The sequence below is a fragment of the Dermacentor silvarum genome, chromosome 3 (assembly GCF_013339745.2).
Source record: "Dermacentor silvarum isolate Dsil-2018 chromosome 3, BIME_Dsil_1.4, whole genome shotgun sequence".
NCBI classification, from domain to species: Eukaryota; Metazoa; Arthropoda; class Arachnida; order Ixodida; family Ixodidae; genus Dermacentor; species Dermacentor silvarum.
Genome location: NC_051156.1, coordinates 125,924,441 through 125,946,817, shown reverse-complemented (window position 1 = coordinate 125,946,817; position 22,377 = coordinate 125,924,441). Strand labels below are relative to the sequence as shown.

The following is a 22,377-nucleotide window of genomic DNA, read 5'->3' as shown; positions in this document are numbered from 1 at the left end:
GGCGTTCATTTCTGCCACAAGTACTGGTAGTTTAAATATATAGCTCATTTTACTGCGTGTACAATAACCATCCATCATTCTGATTGCTTGTTTCTTCCAATTTGTGTTTATTGCATGGGCAATCTATTTCGTAATACAGTAGAACCTCGCTCATTTGTTTTGAGAAGAAATGCAAGAAAAAACGTACTAACCGGGAAAACATACGATCCGAAGTACCGTATTTTCCGTAGTATAAGACACTTTTTTTTTTCTCTCAATTCTTCGTCGGTATGTGTTGTAGAACGGTGCAACCTATGTACTTTTTTTTTTTTCCGAAAAACTGGCTTCAAAATCGGATCTGATTTTATGGCCACGCGAAGCGCGCTGGTTGACTTCATTGCTACGGACTCTATGCGCGCTATTGAGGTGCCGGGTTCTCGTGATCAAGTTCCCGAGCGCCATGCGAGAAGAATGGAGCAGCAACGCAAGCGGTGGTAGGCCGACCGCGAGTCGATCGACCCCGAAGTCGGCGCATCTGCAGATTGCTGTCGTTTTACGGCGCGCGCCGCTGCGCAAAGTACGCAGTTGCTACGAGAGTGCAGGCAGCCCCCCCCCCCCCCCTCCCTCCCGGGCTGCCTTCCTGCTTTCGTCCCTTGCGCGCAATTTGGTTCACCGTCGCACGCTTTCACTCGCACATACAGCATACGGTGCGGGGATGATGTTATCGTCCTTGGCCTTTATACGGAACATCGCGACAAACACAACGGCAGAAATGCGCCTGGAGTAGAAATATATGGCACCCATGCATACGCTTGCGCGTGTCCCGCGTTCACGAAGCGAAACGTCACCAACTTTTTTAAATCTCTTACGGAAAGAACAGGTGCGTCTTGTACACTGGTGCGACTTATGTACATTTTTTTTTTTTCGGAAAAACGTATTTAGGGGGGTGCGTCTTATACAAAGGTGTGACTTATAAACCGGAAAATATGGTAACTAAAAAAAATGAGACTGACTCAACTGTAGCAGACACCTACGTAATGCGAAGGGTTGCGCGAATCATTGCGGCTCGAGACGCCAGTTGAGCTGGTGGGGCTTCGGCAGCCCGAGACGCGTATTGTTTTTTTAGCGTAGTGTTTTAAGACGGCGACGAGAAACCAAAACGAAATCGAGTTGGTGGGCGACGTGCTGCTGAAGTGAAAGCTCATGCTCACATCGCGTAGCGTGCAGCAAGGAACGGCGGTGTGTTTGGGTTATCGCCTACTAAAAGCGCGTAGTACGCTTCCAACGGCACTACACCCCACGCACTATAAAATGGATAGGTGAACATGTTTATGGCAATAGAGTTGGCGGCGATAGCTGTGGATGCTGCGTACGACGACCTGGGAGGAGATTTTCTGGTACCGGAATTGGAAACTGAGTACGTGTTGGCGTTTGTTGTGAGATGGGCGGGCGAATGTTGTGGTGAAGCTGCCGCGGCTGAAGGCTACTGTTCTCGATTGTGCACCCGCCTCCACCCCCCCCCCCCCTCCGAATTTTTTTGTTTACACGGGATATAGCGGCCGGAAAATGCACCATACGATCGCAGTCTGTAGAAAGGAATGGTGGCACGTCTGGGTTGTCGCCTATTAAAAGTGCACAGTACCCTTCGAGTGGCACCACGCGCTCTGAAACAGATAGGTGAAAATGCTTATGGCATTAGGGTTGGCGGTGATAACTGTGAAAACGACCCGGGAGGAGATTTGCTGGTATCGGAATAAGAAACAAAGCGCACACCGGCGTTTTTATGTGAGACGGGCGGGCGAGAATTACGGTGAAGCTGCCACTGCGGGAGGCTAACTGCTCTCGATTGCACACGCCCCCCCCCCCCCGCATTTTCTTGTTTACATGCAATCGAGCAGCCGGAAAACGTATCATACGATCGCAGTTTGGTGATGTACTGAACGTTGGTGCCGAAAGATAGTATTTTTATGGGAACGGTATGGAACTGGTAAAAAATAAGCGTAACTCAGTTGGATCATCTTTTGTGTTCTCAATCGTGAGCGTTAGTGCCAGGAAATCGTACATAGGGGGAACGTATCAACGAGGTTCTACAGTAAATACTAATATTTATGAGACGAGTACTTCTGTGATGCTTTTAACTCCAGGAGTCGTATGACATATTTTGCCATCTCCGAGAACGCCAATGGCTGCTCGAAACTAGCATTTTTTCTGCTCCAAAAAGTCAAATGTTGCTTCCATCACTGCAGTTGTTATAATCAGTTCGCATGAATAAAGCAGAGGGACAGATATTCAAACATGCTCATTAGACAGAAAGAAGTACAGTCGAACCCACTTGTTGCGTTTTAACAATGCACTAGAACCCCGCTGATACGTTTTTCACCGGACGATAAAAAAAAAAGTAAGAGCTGGGTAAAGCAAGAGCCGTCATATAGGAAAAATTGAGAAATAAGAGTAGTGTTGAACTGCACACAATCCTTACGTGTGAAAAAAAGTAGTGGTTTCGCCCGAAAGCCGAAGCATCGATTGCGAGAGCAAATTAGTAGACAACTATACAATGTAAGGATAGTAGTTTTATCATCCGTATGAACTTATAAACATTCGCTTATTAAGTATATTAGCAAGCATGGTGTCAGCGTCCACAGCCAAACATGAACACATCACACTCGATGAGCGCGGACACGCGCTGTCAAACGCTGGCAGGAGGAAGCGCCGCTGCAGCAGTGAGCGAAGTGACCTTCGTGGTGTTGTCTATCGCTTCAACGGAAACTGAGCGCCGAGAACACACAGCACGCACAAAGCTATGAGCCGCCTACGCACCTACACTGCCTAGATTTTCTCCAACACAGATCGCTTTCAAGATACGGCCCGCGCGCCGCTGCGCAGTACGGGTGCGACTGTTTTCACAACAAATCCGTGCAGGGACAGGGCCTCGCCTCGATGACATATCACCATTTTCTTTGGCGCGGTCAGTTGTGCCCCATTGCCTCAACGGAAGCCGGGGTGCCGGGCGCCGACGCGAAGCGGTGGTCGTTGGGGTATTGCGGAGCGCAGCGTAGCAACACCCCCCCCCAAAAAAAAAATATACTGCTCCAGTCAGGTAGACTGCTCCCTCCCTGATAATGAGATTATGTTTGGATCATCAAAACAGTGATGCATTTATTTAGGAATACCATCGATCCCTTAACAGCAGCCACAGTTGTGCCTAGTCACCACCAGCCCAGCGTGTTCTCCGTTCTAACGCCGGCGTCGTTGGAACGCCGCCAAACAGAGAGGAAGAAAAAAAAAGAAAATGGTGAAACGTCATTGAGGCGAGGCCCCGCCCCTGCACGGATTTATTCTACAAACAGTCGCTTCCGTGCAGTACACAGTTGGTGCTAGAGTACAACGCCGCCCGCTATCTCTCATTCCCCCTCCCCCCTCGCTCCCTCCCTGCTTTTCTTTCTTGCACGCGCGAAATTTACACGCGTTCGTCGGCTGCCCTCGCACGTTTTCACTCACATATACAGCATACGGTGCGCTTCTTCTTCTTTCTGGAGTTTTACGTGCCAAAACCAGTTCTGATTATGAGGCACGCCGTAGTGGAGGGCTCCGGATTAAGCATACGGTGCGCGGCGACGGCGTTATGAGGGGTGTCTCTGTGCGCCAATATTAATTTTAGGGCCATAACGTGCATAGACACCATCTTTGGATAGCAAATACAGATCTCAAAGGCCATAGTTTTGCTGGCGAAAACCGAAAATACGTCGTAGGGTGTCGCCCCCGGCACTTTGGGCGGCCAATGCCATCGTCAAGCCACCAAGCCAAGTGACATGAAAAGTCAAAATGGCCGCTCGGGCCGGCGCGGGGTGGCAGTTTGCAACATATGATGCAAGAACGGCCCCACAGTTACGACGCAACAGTGGGGTTACCAATGCATTGGGTTCAATGGGACCGGCCGAAAACTACGTATTGGCCGGGTAAACGCAGCACCAGGGAGCGTAACAGCGGTGTTCTACTGTACTAGGATATAACAATGAGCAGCTGCTGCACTGTGGACTTTCGTGTGTGTTATGTGGTAAAATAAACCACTGACTGCATTGTTCCGATGCCGCATTATTGGCTAGGACATATAAATCTAGCTACTGGGTATCTGCGCTGAAAAGTAAAGAAACGTGTAATCCAGGAAAAGAAGAAAAAAAAATTCCCTGCTGCTTTGCCACACCTTCCTTTGTGCTGCACACCCTGAACGGCACACCTTCCTCACCTGTCCCCCTTCCTTTCCTGCTATGTCGGCGAGAGGGCAGAAGAGAGATAGAAGCGGGGCGTGTGGGGCCTGCGATGCAGCGAAGGCGTGCCGTGCGACTTGCGCAACACAAAGGCAGGTGTGGCAAAAGTGGCTCGCTTTGCTTACTTTTTTCTTTTTATCATCTTTTTTTTTCTTGATCCTTTTCTATTCTTTTTCTTTTTAGGTAATGTGATGAAGTGTTGTGCAGTGTGCCTTTGTGCCGCCTTGGTGCTGGTGTGACAAATTGGCGCACTTTTTTGTTTTTCACTTTAACGAGGATAGTGCTTTTTTTCCCTCTCGGCGCACACACCGAGAAGTCAGATTTGTTATAACCGATAACTCGGCACGGGAGCATTGTAGTAGGCTACCGTAAAATTCCGAGCAAGCGCCCCCCCCTCAAGCAAGTCGAAATTACCGGCAAAGTTAGGGGGGGCGCTATCCCGGAACGGCACCAAAATTCAAGATGGCAACAACAAAATTTTCCCGCCAAAAAAGAAAGCGCAGTGGGAATGGCATTAAAATTTTATCGAACATGAACTTTATTAAGCCAAAGATTTGTTAGTGGTGTTTATCACTCTCAAAACCACCGAAATAACTACAGAAAGAGCGCATCGACGCTGCACCGACGCGTCGCCGCGACTGGCGATACGAACATTGGTTATGCAGCTTCTATTCCAGGCAAAATTATGTCTGCTAGAGTAGAGTGACGTGTAATGTTCACTTTATTAATAACCATGTCCACGGTGAAACGTTTAGCACTAATGAGAGTTCCGATACAACTCAAGCTCAGCTGCTGTGCATGGCGACCGACGGCGGACAGCGAACTGCGGCTATCGCAGCTGGTGGCACCGCAAATATCAGGCATGTTTTCTTCATCGTGTGAAATTCTTGCGAGGAGAGGGTAAAGCGGCAACGACGGTAACAAAACATTGCTGCTTGGGAGTGTCGGCGGTTTGTCCTGAAGCGCCGTCTGCTACAGATTCGAAGTGAACTGGAAAAGGCCTAGTGACGATATCGGTGGCGAGTGATTAGCAGCGGTGAAGCTACCAGCGACGCCAAAGCGTAGCCACGACCACTCCTCTGTCGCCGAGTGGTCACGTCGCTGTGCTGCAGGGAAATCCTCTGTACCGTGTGAGAGGCAGATCTCGCCGTCGGCCGGCGGTCCGTGAACTACAGACCGCCAGCCGCAGTTCGCCCCGATGCGGACGTGTGCCCACTGGGGCGCCCAAAGTCCATAGAAAAAAATATCTAGGGACTTTAGGGGCGCCGGGTGCGACCATGATTCGATGAAGCGCACCGGTGCGATTTGCTAAATTTGCCATTATTCTCGTTGACTGGATGTGGCAGGCCAGTGTTGGTGCAGAGCGAAAAGGGCGGGGGTGGGGGGGGGAGGGGGGGCGCTTTCCCGGAATGGCGCAGAAATTTGAAATTGGCACTTAAGTTAGGGGGGTGCGCTTGCACGGGTGGGGGCGCTTGCTTGGAATTTTACGGTATTTATTTTACCATAGTACACATACAAAAGTCTGCGGTGCGTTGGTTGCAGTTTGTTATATCAGATATATTGTTAAAACAGGTTTTGTTAAAAGTGGGTTCGACTGCGCTGGAACATCAGATATGGGAATGTCAAATGTTTCTTAACTAATAGAGTTGAAAAGCACCTATCCAGACACTTGAAAATTATGCCTGGTGCAAAACATTGTGAAAAACAAAGAGAGGAACTAACCTGCTACATACAACATACCGACTCCAAGTAATAACACCCAACCGTCTTAACTTCCCGCACATCTAAAGCATTTTTCGCGTGTTATTCAAAGTTGTAGCACAATTCCAATCAGAAGTCTTTCAAGATGTATGCGACACATTTTAAATATTATTATTTTCAGCAATGATTTTGATATTGATGCAGTATCTTGGCTTGTACACAGTGTGAAAGGGTTAAGTTAGGTAAGGTGGGGATGGTAAACTACCACAGTAGCATTGTAGAGTGAAGCGAAATATCAGTTCTGTCAGAAGGTAAGGGGTGGTAATACAATAATGTCTTTAAGTTACGTAAGGTGACAGCACCTCTGAACAATGATAGGCGGCGCTTCATTTCAATAAAGCGTGTTTTTTCAAACATTCAGTTTATTTCATACATGTACATCATAATTGCTCTTATACTATGTATTCTGTATAACTTGCAGCTTGCTAGCTGTGCCCATAGTGATCTCCAGGTTGAGCTGCTGACGCTAACTTGTCATGCACCTGGAAAAACAAGTGGAGAGGATTTTGCTGCTCCCGCACTATGCATTGACCTCTACGCTATAATATTCTAGTTAATACTGGCCTGCCCAGGAGCGGGACTTTCCATGCATAATGCAGTATGCTCTGTCATGGTGCACCACTGTTCCTCAGTGGGCAACTGTATTATAGCTTCACAATATAGGCTAATAGTCACAGAAAATCGGAATGACCAAACGCATAGCAGTCATTGTGTATTGCTGGTACAGCCACACCCTCTCTACCTGTCAGCATATTGCCAGCATTCTTTATTTATTATTATTATTTTTTTTTCAAGATCTTCATTCGCGCTGATTGCAGCTAGCGAGGTAGGTTGACATACAGTGCTGGAAAAATCAAGCTTATGTTGCCTTTTAGGGACATTGCACAAAAACAGACGAGGAAATGTATGTGATAAAAAGTAGTGCCAATTTATCTAGACCATTGCAGATGCATTTCTTGCTGATTGAGCCAACAGTAAATTTACATTTTGGTATTATGCAGCGTCAGGGGGCCCTACACTCCGTCAATCTGTGCATTGCAAGCTGGCAGCCTGAAGCATACGTTTCTGATCTGCTGGTCAAGAAAGGTCTTGCTCTGCCAACTTTGCGTTACAAGGTAAGTGCAGTAGAGATGCTGGTCTGATATTTCACTGCTCTGACCTATTATAACAAAGTGAGGCATAGTTGTTGGAAGGCCATCAGTGTACATGAAGGCGCAGTTCCTTCATCACCAATGCAAAATTTGCTTGTATTTTGTGTACTAATCTGTTGGCCTGTGACTTCGAACATTGCAACATTGTGGATTGCTTAAATTGCACTCCACTTGTCATATTCAACTGCAGATAGGCTCTTGCTCTTCCTGTGAGTTGTTGGGTGAGCAACCAGTAGCACTAGGCCAAGCAGCTCCCCTGTGATACTGTCACGTGGTAGTGACTGTCAAGAACACAGTAGCAAAACTGTATGACGAAACACAGCAGGCGCGTCTTGCGCTGAGCGATAATGTTTAGCATTTGTTAGCCGGTGAAGTACGGTCACCGGAGAAACATAAAACAAGTACACTTATCAATATTTAGCCTGTCAGACATAGTGGCAGTGGCATATTTGGAGGTCCAGAAATCGTGGCTGTAACGGGCCTTCTGGACGCAAGTTGTGTATTAAAGGGATACTGACACAAAAATTATAACTCGAGAGACCTGCTAGTTTAATTTCCTGCCAGCTCATGGGTATGATCTGTAAAGAATCAATTGCAAAGACTGTTTAGAACACGTTTTAATTTAATTTTTAAGTTCGTGCAGGCAGCGATTCAGAAGTGCAGCTCCTGTTAGTCATCAGCGTAGATCCTCGTCATAAGCGATGTTACGTCAAAAGTTTTGGTGGAATTTCGGTGACGTGCTATGTCATTGGCTTGTCTCTGTATTTGGAAGCCATTTCGCACTGTTTGCATTGTTTGTCTTGCTCTGATGCCACACGAAGCGTATGCAGAAACTTCTTACAGTAAATGTAGTAAAAGTTGGGCGAGTTGGTAGCTATTCATTTTGAAACTGTAGCGTACACACAAGAAACACCTGTGTGTTACCTTTGCCTTGTGTCCTCGTTTATTGTGTGTGTGCTGCAGTTTCAAGATGAACTTCTTACAGTTTATGAATTGTGGCCGGCAGTCGCAAAGCTGGTGGCAACATCCTGTGACGCTTTAACTACAGTGCATTTGAGTTTCCTTTTTCATCAGCGTTATTGTCGAAGGAAATCGTAAAAGTATACATTAACAATTATGTCGCTACCAACGCTTTTCAGTGCAGTTAGGTAGAATATGTAAGTTGCAGAATTAGTTTTGCATGCTCTCTGGTTAGACACTGCGTCACCAGATGTCACTACCAGCGTGAAAACTCAAGTGAGTGGCATGCTGCGATCGGTAGTGATGTGCATTTGTAAAACCTTATAATAAATTACATGCTTTATGCGGAACACTTGGATATGTCAATTAATGATCAGAAGGACCGACCCTAATGACTCAGTACGTTTGTACAAGATCGTCAAAATCGATTGAGAGTCCCATAACATAGTTTGTTTGCTCTCTTTTTTTTTTTCTAATGCAAGTGTTTTTGTTCAAAACAATTTTTGTAGATCTCATTACTCATCATCAGGTGTTTTAAAAATATATAAATACACTTGAAACTTTTTTTCGGACACGTGCATGTGGCGTCAACTCGCCTTTTAATTTGAAATCAAGTTGGGCCATGGTGGGGCACACAGACAAGGTGGTGGGGGTGGCACATACGTTGGCACACACAGTGCATACATCATTTAGACAGGGGCCTGAAATGGCTGCACTATGACTTTATTTTTTTGAGCTGACAGCTCCCACTTCGGCCTGTCGCAGAGGCGGGCGGGATGATACACCGGGAGAACTCGCATGGCATTCTACTATGATACTATTGCCCCACATCGCCCGCAGCCTTCCCCGTTTACCAAATTACGCTGCAACAGAGTGTAGTTAGAGCACGGCCTGACTGGACTCTCTGCCCATGCGCACGTATGCCGCAAGTCCCGTTGAGCCATGGTTAGAGGCATGGAGGAAGGAAACAAAAAATGGAGAGGCCCTGACGTCACTTTTTTGAAGCTGGAAGTGCAGCCATGTTGGTGTGCCACCTCTATTTGCGCCTCCAATCGGGTTCTGCAGCTCGCCGGAGCAGATGGGTGCGAACTTTGAACTTGCATTGTTACGAGCTGCCGGAAGTGTGTTCTCCTGACGCGCGTCAAAACAAAGCCTACAAAACTTCTGTAGCAGTTTTAGGGAAGCAGACGCGCTCCTGTGTTTTTCCGTGGCACGTTGAAGAAGACAACGAAGACCCTCGTCGTGATTGCTTGAGTGTATCTGTTGCTGGCCGACACTCGCACTCACAGACCCAAAACACAACTTTCAAGCTTACACACCACACTCCAAAGTCGGCTTTTCTCGCGAACAAAAGGTGCTGCGGGAAAGACACCGGCGGAAAAATCTTATATCACTTTTCAGAGACCGAAAGCAGCAGCGAAAGCTTCAGGAGCACGGTTGCCATGGCAACGTTGACGTTTGGGGTACCCGTCCCAGTGCTCCTTTGCGAAAAACAGCACGTGACTTCCGCCACACCTTCTCCAATATGTTCGTGCTGGCCAGGGCCTCTCCTGGGGTTTCCTTTCTCCATGGTTAGAGGCATTGATGGTGCCGCCACCTATGCTTCGATCTAGCAGCCATAAGTCGTGGTGCCTCTCATTGCATGGCAGGGCATGTGTGAGTGCTTTCATAATGTTGCATTTGTACTCATGCGTGTTTGCGAGCGAGTACCCAGAGTTCTGTGGTCTCTTTGTGAGGTACAAAATGCAATCAACTAATTGTGCCATAAATGGGTGCCAGCACTGCATGAGTTGCACTATTAGCATATCCTATGACTTCCCACCAATGCCAGTGTAGAGTGGCATAGCCAGGGGGTGGCACACCGGGCACATACCATAAAAATTAGTTCCCTTTAAAGCCGCACATCACTTTGAATACTTACTGGGAGTAGAAAGTTTGCTGAAGCAGCACTTGTGGTCGTCAAGTTTGAATGTAGCAAGTCTTCGTCCACTGTTCATCAACAAGCGATTTTTGTCTATCGGGGCGTTTAGATGCACCCGACGAAGATTGGTTGAGGCCACCCTCGGGCACAGATTTGTCTGTCAGGATCATGTTAACTCTATATTATCTGGTTGAGAGTACATTGAGTCGGACAGAGCCAGCCCATTGCACAGGGTAAGTTGACCCAGCCCTACCTGACCTATATAAACGCACTTGTAAATGAGGATGGGTCGGTGGTTAGCAGCCTGCAGCAATTAACTGAACATGTTGTTTTATTTCAGGCTTCGACCCAGGCTGTCACAAAAATCTACCCGTCAGGTTTAGGGTCGGTATGGGGGGAGGGGGGGAGTGCAAAGGTGTATTATGCATTCCGTAATGGTGGATGAGTTTTAGTAATACGGGTGTCACACAGCACTTTCAAGCCCGATCAGGATCGAGTTTCTCGGTGGCAATTGGCTCTTTTATGCAAGCTGAGGAGGGAGCCAATCGTAGTCAAGAATTTCGATCTGGATCAAGGTCTATCGTAATCGAAAGTTGCTGTGTGACTAAGTTCACCACAGTACAGATATGTATTGCAGTAAAATCATTTAGCATGCAGAAATTTAAAAAATGCTGACAGACGGAGGCATCAGGAGAGCATCTGAGTGCAGGATCTCCAAGGACTAGCGGCGCAACGAAGTTGGCCGCTAGTCCGCCAGTTGGCCGCCAGTTGCCAATTTTCTGTTCTGGGGGCACTGCCAAAGTTTATTATAACAGGGGTGGGACTCCTGCACCAAACTGCGCCAAACGCTGAAAATTGACCGAAATTGCGCCATGCTGCGCCAGAACAGCTTCGGCATGTCTACTCTGGCAGTGATCACAGACAGCGAGCGGATTCGTTCTCTGAAAAAGAGTGCGGCTGTTCACATTCCGCAGACCGCACTACGGCGCCTCCCTCACAGTGTCTCGTGATTTTTGCACTCATAACACTGCTTTACGGTGCTTTTGGCAAGTGGCCGGCCCGCGCGGTCACTCCAGCTGTTGCCACTGCAGTCGGAACGGGCGGGGTGCCAGTATTTAGAGTACTAGAATACCTCCATGTAGATTATGGTTCAGTGGGCCGAGTGGCGTGGCGCTCTCTAGCTGAGGCTCAAAACAACGAAAATTAGGCTGAGGGCACTGCGAGTGAACTACATATTAGGGAGGCATGCACTGCGGCGGGTTCAGTGGGCGGGCGTCTCTGTCCCCAGGGCCAGTGTACCGTAAAAATCTTCCAGTCTGTTTTTATCCCCATATGGGTGAGGCCTGAGCCATTTTGACCTATCGCGAAGGCATATGGTGGATTTGGAATAAAAAGTCGCAGTTTCGCCCGAAAGGTGAAGCATCGATTGCTATAGCAAATTAGTATACAGCTATGCGAATTAAGGATAGTTGTTTCATCGGCCGTATAAACTAGTAAACGTTCGCTTACTAACTAAATTAACAGGCATGGTGTCACACGTGCACTAGCAAACATGAACACATGTCATTCGATGACCGTGGGAACTCGCTGTCTAAACGGTGGAGTGAGAAAGCGTGGCAGCAGCAGCAAGCGATGTGACTTTCGTGCTGTCTATTGCTTCAACACAAACTGAGTGGCGAGAACCCAGCACGTACGAAGGTATGAGCCGTCCGCCCATCTAGACACTGTTCCTAACGCATATTGCTTTCAAGATAGGCCCCACGCGACCACTGGCGGCCGCGCAGTCCGCAGTTGCTGCCAGATTACAGCGCCGCCCCCCCCCCCCCTCCCACCTTCGTGCTGCCTCTCGCTTCAACACAAACTAAGCGGTGCAAACACAGCGCGCATGAAGCTAGGAGCACTCCCACTTTCCCCATCGCGGGTCGCTTTGAAGGTAGTGCCTGTGCTGCCACGCCACACACAGCAGCCTACCGGCGAACCCCCCCCCCCCCCCTCCCTTTCCTCCCCCCACCGTGCCTTGCCCACGACCGAAAACGGCCGCTTCCTCCCTGCTTTCCTCCTCCCTTGCGCGCGCGAGATTGAGCCATCATCGTCAGCTCACCCTCGCACTCTTTCACTCGCACATACAGCATACAGCGCGCAGCGACGATGTTATCGCCCCTGGACTTTGTGCAGAAGATCACGGCGGCGACGACGGCAGAAATGCGCTTGGGTGTCCATATAACTGCTATCACAATAAAGACAGATTGGAATAGTTTGTTGTTATACCAGCTCAGGGTTGATTGCAGCTTTCTAGGTCTGCGGTGACATATGGCGACCCAGAAATTATGTTAGCGCATTGATTGCACCGCAAAATTTGAGAACATTTTCCGCTGTCATCATGAGCGTCGGCTGCTACAAAGCCTGCTTCTACTACACGCTTTGTGTTGGGTTATTCTCTGTTTCATCATGGTTTTGAAGTGCGCTGCCATATTCCATTATTCCACTGAAATTCAGATTGGCCTGCTCCAAGCTCCTCCAAAATGAAATTTACTCTGCTCTAAGCTGCTCCAAAATGAAATTTTGTCTGCTCCAGGCTGCTCCAAAACGCAACTTTACTTGCTCCAAAAATTGCTCCATAATGACTTTGGGCAGTCCCACCCCTGTTATTATGAACTACTGTTTATACTTGCACAAATTCACACCTCCTTTCACTGCAGTACAATTTGTATACTTCACTGCATTGCACAACTGTATTGCAGTGAATGTTAGCACATTCATCAATATGGAATGCACATGTGACCCTTGCTGAAAAAAAGAGCGGGAGGGGATACACACTTTCCCACACACCATCGGGTGCGCCTTTGTTGTGCACTACTAATGACAGCAGAAATTACGCTGCATAATCTCATTTATAAAATATTGCTGTCTGCTTAATTACTTGAAAGCCCCACCTGTTCCAAAATGCTCATGTATGTGGTAGGCTGCATAAGTTAATTGGTTGGCTAGGTTGCTTGTAAGCATTTTTTGAACCCCTGTATTCAAATTTGTTTGCGTTTTACCAGGACTTTTTACTAAATCATGCATTGTTACTCCTGCTCTCTACCTCTAGCGAATAATGGCACATCTTCTGGAAGGTGAGCCATTTTCCACAGACCTACAAGGGGATGATGGGATTTCAAATGAGCCTCCATCAGCACAGCGACCAGCAATCGCAGAACACCCATCTGACTACCCTTTTCGAGCTGACCATAACCTGCCGGGAGGCCTCGTGCCTCAACCAGCCCACCTCATCTTGAGAGCTTACAGTTCTCAGCCAACTGACCAAGCTAAGCCAATTGACCATGCTCAGCCTGGTGATCAGCCAACTGACCAAGCTAACCCACTTGACCATGCTGAGCCTGGTGTCCAACCCGTTGCCTCCAATTCACAAACAATCAAACATGCTCGGTCACTGGACCGGGGCTGTGCTCATGCTCCGGCGATTAACCTAGCTGAGAAAATGCAGGGCGTAGCATTTGCACCACAAGTGCAGCTTACAGTACCACAGCCAGTTACCTGTGACACACGAAGGCCTACACCTCCATATCCTGAGGATGTCCCTCGCGAGGTTGTTACACTGTGTGTGCACAAGAATCGCCCACAGGAGAAGGCTGCTCTACTTCAACAATTTAGGATTGCAACCCCAAAAGATTGGGAAAAGCTTGCAGCAAAGGAAGATGCCCGGTTGGCTCGGGCAGAATCAACTGCAGAAACAACCATGCAGCCAACATTGCAGGCTGCCCCTCATTCAAGTGGAGAGCCAGCCGCTCTGTCATTTCAATGCCTCAATGGTACATCAACTGTGCTACCGTGCCCACAGTCAGCTGTACAAGATCCTGCACAGTCAGGTGGAGAGCCTGTTGTACAGCCAATTGCTAGTCCAGCTGTGCAACGTTCATTTGAAGCACTTGTACTGCCAACATTGGAGCCTGCCATGCTTGGCTTGCCTATGATAGCACCAGCTCACCAGGATACACTTCAGGAGCCGCGGGCATCAGGGGGAACTTCCTTTACGCTGAGGCAGCCGACTAAGAATTGCATGCGGGAAATGGCTGCTGTATGTCAACAATTAGGGATTGCACCCCCAAAAGATTGGGAAAAGCTTGCAGCAAAGGAAGATGCCCGGTTGGCTCGAATCGCTAAACCAACACTTGCATCATCAACTATGCAGCCATGGACAGAATCAACTGCACAAACACCCATGCAGCCAACATTGCAGGCTGGCGCTCATTCAAGTGGAGAGCCAGGTACTCTGTCATTTCAATGCCTCAAACCAGCTAGTAGTACATCAACTGTGCTACCGTGCCCACAGTCAGCTGTACAAGATCCTTCACAGTCAGGTGGAGAGCCTGCTGTACAGCCAACTGCTAGTCCAGCTGTGCAACATTCGTTTGAACCACCTTTGCAGCCAACATTGCAGCCGGCCAAGCTCAGCTTCCCTATGATATCTCCTGCTCACCTGGATACACTTCAGGAGCCACAGGCATCAGCGGGAACTTTTGTGAAGTCAGCTGCTGAAGCACCTCCGAGTCAGGAGCCTGCATGTGAGAGTGATGATGAGTAAGCACATTTATTACTCACTCTTTGCATATAGAGCCTTCTCTAAGCTTGTATAGAAAGGAAAGAAAAAGAGCTTTCAAGTGTTTTACTTACTGCCCTGCACTACCCTGTCCTACCTACTGCCCTGCAGACATATTTTAAAGATGTCATTTCAATGCTTCAATGAATGGGCCACCACAAACAATTTTTTTGTGCTTTAAATTCCTCAACGGCCCTGAAAGTAAACATAAATTAAAAATAAAATGAACCTGATAATGCTGGATAACAGAAAGTCACAGGCTTCCATGGCACACGCAGCACAGTTACAGCGTAAGCTGATGGAGCAGCTCCATAAGAGATTGTCGTAACAGTAACTGCAAGTACTGAGTATACAGAAAGTAGTGTTTAATTTGCATACATTTATTGAAAAACACTCGGGTGTGCTTTATGATACAAAAAGTAGGTCGCAAAGGACATGCAGCAGGACTGCAGAGCCCGACATTGCATGGTTGCAGCCGTGAGCAAAGTTCTATGATTAGCTTCTTCAGCAGCGGTTCTTGCCTTGCTAGTAGGCAGCATAACATGTACGGAAGAGTAAACACAGGTGTCGAGACTATACGGCGCAAATGTAGCATCCCTTGACACATGGCATGATATGATGCAACAGCTACATGTCGCGACACCTGGTGGAATACAATGAAACTGCAATGTAAAGTTCGCACGTATCAACGCGGCGCACATCTTGCGTTGTGAAACAAGCAGTACGATAAGATGCAACTGTTACATGACATGCCACCTGGTGCAATAATATGCAACTGCAGTGCAAAGTGTGCACGTACCAGTGCTATGTGGCGCGCATCACAGGTCGCGTTACTCCTTGCACCCTGGGGCACCTGTATAGGGCATGTTTCTGCAGCAGCTAGCAAGCACTGTCGTGGTGCACTGGTAGAGTAGGTGACTCTCGCACAGAGGGCCCTGGTTCAATCCCAGCGAGAACTGGGTATTTTTTTTCTCATTCCTGACAATAGCTGCAGCACCAGTGGCAGACATCGGCAACCGAAACAGCTATTAGCCCATAACAGCTTATGCTGTAAAACTAAAGTTCTGTTATCTTAGCATGCCTTTGTGAATTCCCTGCAATTCTTAACCTCCTGCATGTAGAACCCCGCTGATACGTTTTTCACGGGAGCTTAAAAAAAGACCGTAAGAGCCGGGAAACAGAAAAAATTTAGAAATGGGGGTAGTGTTGAACTGCACACAATATTATTTCAATTCTTATGTGTGAAAAAAGTAGTTTCGCCTGACAGCCGAAGTATCGATTGCATTGCGATAGTAAATTAGTAGACAGCTATACGAAATAAGAATAGTAGTTTTATCGTCCGCATAAACTTGTAAACATTCGCTTATTAACTGTCAAGTATGGTGTCAACACATGAACACATTACACTCGATGAGCGTGGACACGCGCTGTCAAACGCTAAGGTCAGGAATTTAAGCGCCGCTGCAGAAGCGAGCGAAGTTACCTTTGTGCTGTTGTTCATCACTTCAGCGCAAACTGAGTATCGAGAACACATAGCATGTGCAAAGCTCCGAGTCGCCGACGCACCTACACAGCGTATAGACTCTGCCCCCAACGCAGATCGCTTTCAAGATACGGCCCGCGCAATCGGGCACCGCCGCGCAGTATGCAGTTGATGCCAGAGCTCAACGCTGCCGCTATTCCTGCTCCCTCGCCGGTGCCTCGAGCGCAATGGAAAAAGGCGCGCTTCCTCCCTGCTTTTCGTTCTTTCTCGCGTGAGATTTAGACGTGGTCGTCGGCTTCCCTCTCACGCTTTCACTCGCACATACAGCATACGGCGCGCGGCGACAGCGCATTATCGCCCTTGGACTTTGTGCGGAACATCTCTGAGCCAAAACCAATTTTAGGGCCGCAACGCATCATAGACACCATCTTTAGATAGCAAATACGAAACTCAAGGCCTATACTTTTGCTGGCGGAAACCGAAAATACGTCATAAGTGTCGCCCCCGGCACTTTGGGCGGCCAATGCCATCGTCAAGCAACCAAGCCAAGCAATATGAAAAGTCAAAACGGCCGCTTGGGCCGGTGCGGGGTGGCAGTTCGCAAGGTATAATGCGGGAACGGTCCCACAGTTGCAACGTAACAGCGGGGTTACCAATGCATTGGGTTTTATGGGAGCTGTGCCAGGACCGGCCGAAAACGACGTAGCAGCCGGGAAAACGCAGCAGCCGGGAATGTAACAGCGGGGTTCTACTGTACTGGTAAGTTGGACCAGCTGAGCTGGTGTGGCTGCTGAAAATTTTGTTGCTGAAAATTTACAACTTACCTATTAACAACTGCAATCATGTGCGTGTACTGGAAAACAACACAAAAGTGTAGCAAGCTGCTGCTAGATGCACTCTGGTAGCCCAGTGGCTATGGCGTTCTGCTGCTGAGCACAATGGCGCAGGTATGGTGGCTAGAGGAGTAGGTGTGCCGACTGAGAAAAGTTCACCGCTTCTCCACATCATGGTGCAAAAATAACCCGCCGTGGTTGGTCAATGGCTATAATGTTGGGCTGCTCCACACAAGGTCGCGGCATCGAATCCCGGCCACGACGGCTGCATTTCGATGGGGGCGAAATTTGAAACACCCGCGTACTTAGATTTAGGTGCACGTTAAAGGACCCCAGGTGGTCGAAATTTCCGGAGTCCCCCACTACGACGTAGCTTATAATCAGATCGTGGTTTTGGCACGTAAAACCCCATATTTTAAGTAATTGAAGTAATCATGCAAAAATGGCTTTGTTGTTAGTAAAACAGTGCTCCTACATTTTGGCGCTGATTTCAGCTATAATTTACGCTTCAAATACCGTTCTTTGAAGTGCAAACAGAGCTGTGTGGGAAACTTTGCTGTTGTTAGAAAACATGAAATGATGGAATTATTTTTCTAGCTTTTCGGCAAAAATGCAGCAATGTAGTTTTAGCGGTTTTGAACAAGTGTGGAGTTTTAGCCTGCGAATCAGTGCGTAGTATTTTTCTATTTTTGCAAACAAATATGCAGCTTTAGAACTGGAAGGTGAAGACAACATAGAGGTAATGAATGAAACCATAATTAGGCTGATCTTGGAAGCAGCAATTGAAGTTAGAGGTAAGGTTTGGTTCAACCATACGGGAAGCTCTCCCAAGTAACAAAGAACCTAATAAAGAAATGTCAAAGCATGAAAGTCTCAAACTCAAAAGATCAGATAGAATTTGCTGTACTGTCAAAACTGATCAACAAGAAGAAAGTCAGGGATATTCGAAAATATAACCTGAAAAAGTTAAGGATGCAGGAAAATATGGACGCTGCATGCAATCAGTGAGATGAAAAATTGGCGTAGGACAAAGCAAGATGTATGCACTGAAAGATAAGCAGGGTAATATCAGCAATTTCGATGACATAGTAAAAGCAGCAGAAGAATCCTATACTGACCTATACAGCGCCCAGAGCAGCCAAGCTACTTTCATTCGAAGCAGTGATGAAGAGGATACAGAGGCTCCTTCATAATGAAGTTAGAAGGGCCTTGCAAGACATGGCCAGAGGGAAAGCTGCTGCAGCAGATCGAATAACAGTCGATTTAATCAAAGATGGAGGAGTCTACCAGGAAGCTGGAAGAATGCCAACATTATACTACAGTTAAACCTGGATATAACGAAATTGACAAACTGCCGAAAAACTTGGTTATAAAGAGGATTTCGTTATATGCAGGTTCAGCACGAAAATTCGAAAAAGAAACGCTTACCGTGTTTATCGATTCTAACGCACCCTCTCTTGTAACGCGCACCCGTTTTCCATTTTCGTCGAAGCACTCATCCTTGGAATGTCACATCAGGTACTGGATGCGTGGACGCGTGCCGTTTCGCACAAGCACGAGGCATCGGAAACGAAGAGCGAGCGTCACGATGGCGTCATATAGTGTTACAGTAGAACCCCGCTGTTACGTTCCCGGGTGCTGCGTTTTCCCGGCTGTTGCGTCATTTTCGGCTAGTCCTGGCACGGCTCCCATAGAACCCAATGCATTGGTAACCCTGCTGTTGTGTCGCAACTGTGGGACCGTTCCCGCATCATACGTTGCGAACTGCCACTCTGCGCGGGCCCGAGTGCCCATTTTGACTTTTCATTTAGCTTGGCTTGGTGGCTTGACGATGGCATTGGCCGCCCAAAGTGCCAGGGGCAACAACTATAACGTATTTTGGGTTTCTGCCAGCAAAAGTATGGCCCTTGAGTTCCATATTTGCTATCTAAAGATGGTGTCTATGACACGTTCTGTCCCCAAAATTGATTTTGGCTCATAGATGTTCCGTGTAAACTCCAAGGGCTATAACGCAGTCGCCGCGCGCCCTATGCTGTATGTGCGAGTGAAAACATGCGAGGGGAGCCGACCACGGCGTCTAAATCTCATGCATGCAATAAAGAAAAGCAGAGAGGAAGCGCGCCTTCTTCCGTTGCGCTCGAAGCACCGGTGAGGGAGCTAGGGGGGAGGGAAAGCGGGTGCCATTGTACTGTACTCTGGCTTCAACTGCGTACTGTGCGGCGGGTCGCACGGGCCGTATCTTTAAAGCGATCTGCGTTGGGGCAAAGTCTAGGCAGTGTAGGTGCGTCGGCGGCTCGTAGCTTTGTGCGTGCTGTGTGTTCTGGGCGCTCAGTATGTGTTGAAGCGATAGACAACAGCACGAAGGTCACTTCGCTCGCTTCTGCAGCGGCGCTTCCACACGCCGCCAGCGTTTGACAGCGCGTGTCCGTGCTCATCGAGTGTCATGTGTCGCAGCGTCTGCCAGCACATCGGCAACATCAACTGGAAAAGGAGAGTGCCGGCTTGGCGGGCTAGGCCAGCTGCAGCAAGCGGCAGGATCAGGTTTGAATGAAAGGAGGGGGAAAGGTCACGCCCGCGGCGCCAAGGTTGCCGGGTGAGGGATGCAGGCCCGCCTCGCACACGTGCGCTCGCGTCGCATTCCGTCGTGGCGGAGAAGGTGCTTCCGGTTGCTGCTCGCGCAAAATTGACAAAATTTGGGGCGAAATCTCTAGGTTGTCGGTGGGGAAAATTCGTTATTTTGAGGGGGTCTCCCGCTGCCACTTCGTTACGTAGAGGTCTCAAATACATGTGCTTCTATGGAGTAACGTCGGGGAATAGAAAAACTTCATTATATACAGGAATTCGTTATATGGAGGTTCGTTATAAGCAGGTTTAACTGTATTCTATAAGAAGGGAGACGTTAAAGAATTGAAGAATTATAGACCAATTAGCTTGCTTTACGTATTGTATAAAATATTCACCGAGATAATTTCCAATAGAATCGGGGCAACACTTGACTTCAGTCAACGAAGAGAACAGGCTGGCTTTAGAAAGGGATATTCTACGATGGATCATATCGATGTCATCAATCAGGTAATCGAGAAATCTGCGGAGTACAATCAAGCTCTCTATATGGTTTTCATCGATTATGAAAAGGTATTTATTCGGTACAAATACCAGCAGTCATACAGGCATTGCATAGTCAAGGAGTACAGGAGGCATGCGTGAATATCCTGGCAAATATCTACAAGGATTCCACAGCTACATTGGTTCTCTACATGAAAAGTAGAAAGTTACCTAAGAAAGGGGTCAGGCAAGGAGACACAATCTCTTCAATGCTATTCACTGCATGCTTATAAGTATTCAAGCTCTTAAACTGGGAAGGTTTAGGAGTGAGGATCAACGGTGAGTATCTTAGGAACCTTGGTTCGTAGGTGACATTGTCCTTTTCAGCAACAATGGGGACGAATTACAACAAATGATTAAGGACTTTAACCGAGAAAGTGTAATAGTGTGCTTGAAGATTAATATGCAGAAGACAAAGATAATGCTCAATACTATTGCCTGGCAAGGGAATAAAAGTTCAGGATCGCCAGTCAGCCTCTCGAGTCGGTAAAGGAGTTCGTTTATCTAGGTAAATTACTCACGGGGGATCCTGATCATGAGAATGAAATTTTCAGAATATAATTCGGTTGGAGTGCATATGGCAGGCATCACGAAATCCTGACTGGGAGCTTAGCACTGTTGTTGAAAAGAAAAGTGTACAATCATTGCATTCTACCGGTGCTAACATATGGGGCAGAAATTTGGAGGTGAACAATGAAGCTCGAGAACAAGTTAAGGACCGCACAAAGATCAATTGAACGTAAAATGTTAGGCCTAACATTAAGAGACGGGAAGAGAGCGGTGTGGATTAGAGACCAAACAGGGATAGCCAATGTTCTAATTGAAATTAAGAGAAAAAAAATTGAGCTGGGCAGGGGCCATGTAATGCATAGGATGGATAACTAGTGGACCATTAGTTACAGAAGGCATACCAAGAGAAGGGAAGCGCAGTCGAGGATGGCAGAAAACTAGGTGGTGTGATGAAGTTGGGAAATTTGCAGGCATAAGTTGGAATCAGCTAGTGCACGACAGGGGGTATTGGAGATCACAGGGAGAGGCCTACGTCCTGCATTGGACATAAATAGAGGCTGATGATGATGATTCCGACCCAATCAGAATGCGGCTGCCATGGCAGGTAAATGAACTCAAGACCTCATCATTACCAGCACAACGATAACCACCAAGTCATCATGGCGGCTAAGAATTCTGTTTTGAGCAAGGATGTTACACTTGGTGCTATAGCTCCTGTGTAATTAGTCTGGTCGTTCGCCTGTCCTAAAGCTTATAGAAAATCTTTACAACCGTTTACTTGACAACGGAGCTGGCACCATTTTTTCTTTTTCAGCAACCAGCAAACTTGCCTTTCCTGTCGAGGTATGGGGTGCTGTCGTCCTAGCATGTAAATTCACGCGCTTCCAATCGAACTTTATTGAGGGTGATGTTACTAACTAATTTCACACACAGAGAAAATGTGGCAGCCGTGGAACCTTCCACTGCCATATTTAGTGGCCGAGTAGGAGGCAACACATACGCGATGACAAGCACTGCAAGCGCCGGCACAGAAGTCTTGGCATTGCAGTTGCACAGGCTTCATTTGCAGCTTCTTGCTGTCATTTCTCGGAGTGTTTGCAATCATGTTGTGTGATCACAGTCCCAAGTAATGTTTGCTCTTTTCTCGAGCATCATGTCTTAGAGTTGATTGAAAGCGCCATATTATCGCATCTTTGGTAAACCTATTTTAGTCTACCACATGCGTGAATTGCGCTTGAGGAACTGTTCCTAAAAGCGTCCTTTTTCCACAAGCAGTGTCTGCTGCTGCTCTTGTAGGCGCTGAGAACAATGCTGTTTTGGGCTCCCCCGACTTACAGTTCGGAGCGAAGAAATAAGTGTGCATTTTGATTTTCTTTGAGGCAAAAATACCCCTTCTACTTCGCGCGGACTTAGCTTATTCGGCCTCGGAGATAAGCTTCCACTAACCATATGCTGCTCACCTTTTCGTCGTAGAAGTTGCAACATCTTTTAGCAACTTGCAAACATGCAATAACAGAGACTCGTATCTCCTCATTGCATAAACTGATGGTTACAGATGGCAGTTTTTCACTCCGTGTGTTTTATTTATTTCACACCATCAACCACAAATACTAGACGACTGAGCACTGTTCGACTGAGCCCAGCACCACTGTGATGCGGAGGAGTGGTGCACTACGCTTCAGACTGGTCGGTTGGCATACCTACTCTAGCCACCATAGCGTAAGTTTGATGCCGGAGCGGCCGCATTTCAATGGGGTCAAAATGAAGAAACGCTGAAGTACTTAAATTTAGGTGCAGGTTAAAGAACCC

General features: G+C 47.6%; 1 protein-coding gene across 1 annotated transcript in view; it reads left to right on the top strand.

Moving 5' to 3' along the window:
• Positions 1-22,377, top strand: part of LOC119444752 (uncharacterized) — an 87,618-nt gene that overhangs the window by 27,093 nt on the left and 38,148 nt on the right. The window contains exons 3-5 of the mRNA XM_049664729.1: positions 7,007-7,120; positions 13,129-13,906; positions 14,399-14,618. Coding sequence (XP_049520686.1) covers positions 7,007-7,120; positions 13,129-13,906; positions 14,399-14,618 — 1,112 coding nt within the window. The remainder of the gene's footprint in view (positions 1-7,006; positions 7,121-13,128; positions 13,907-14,398; positions 14,619-22,377) is intronic.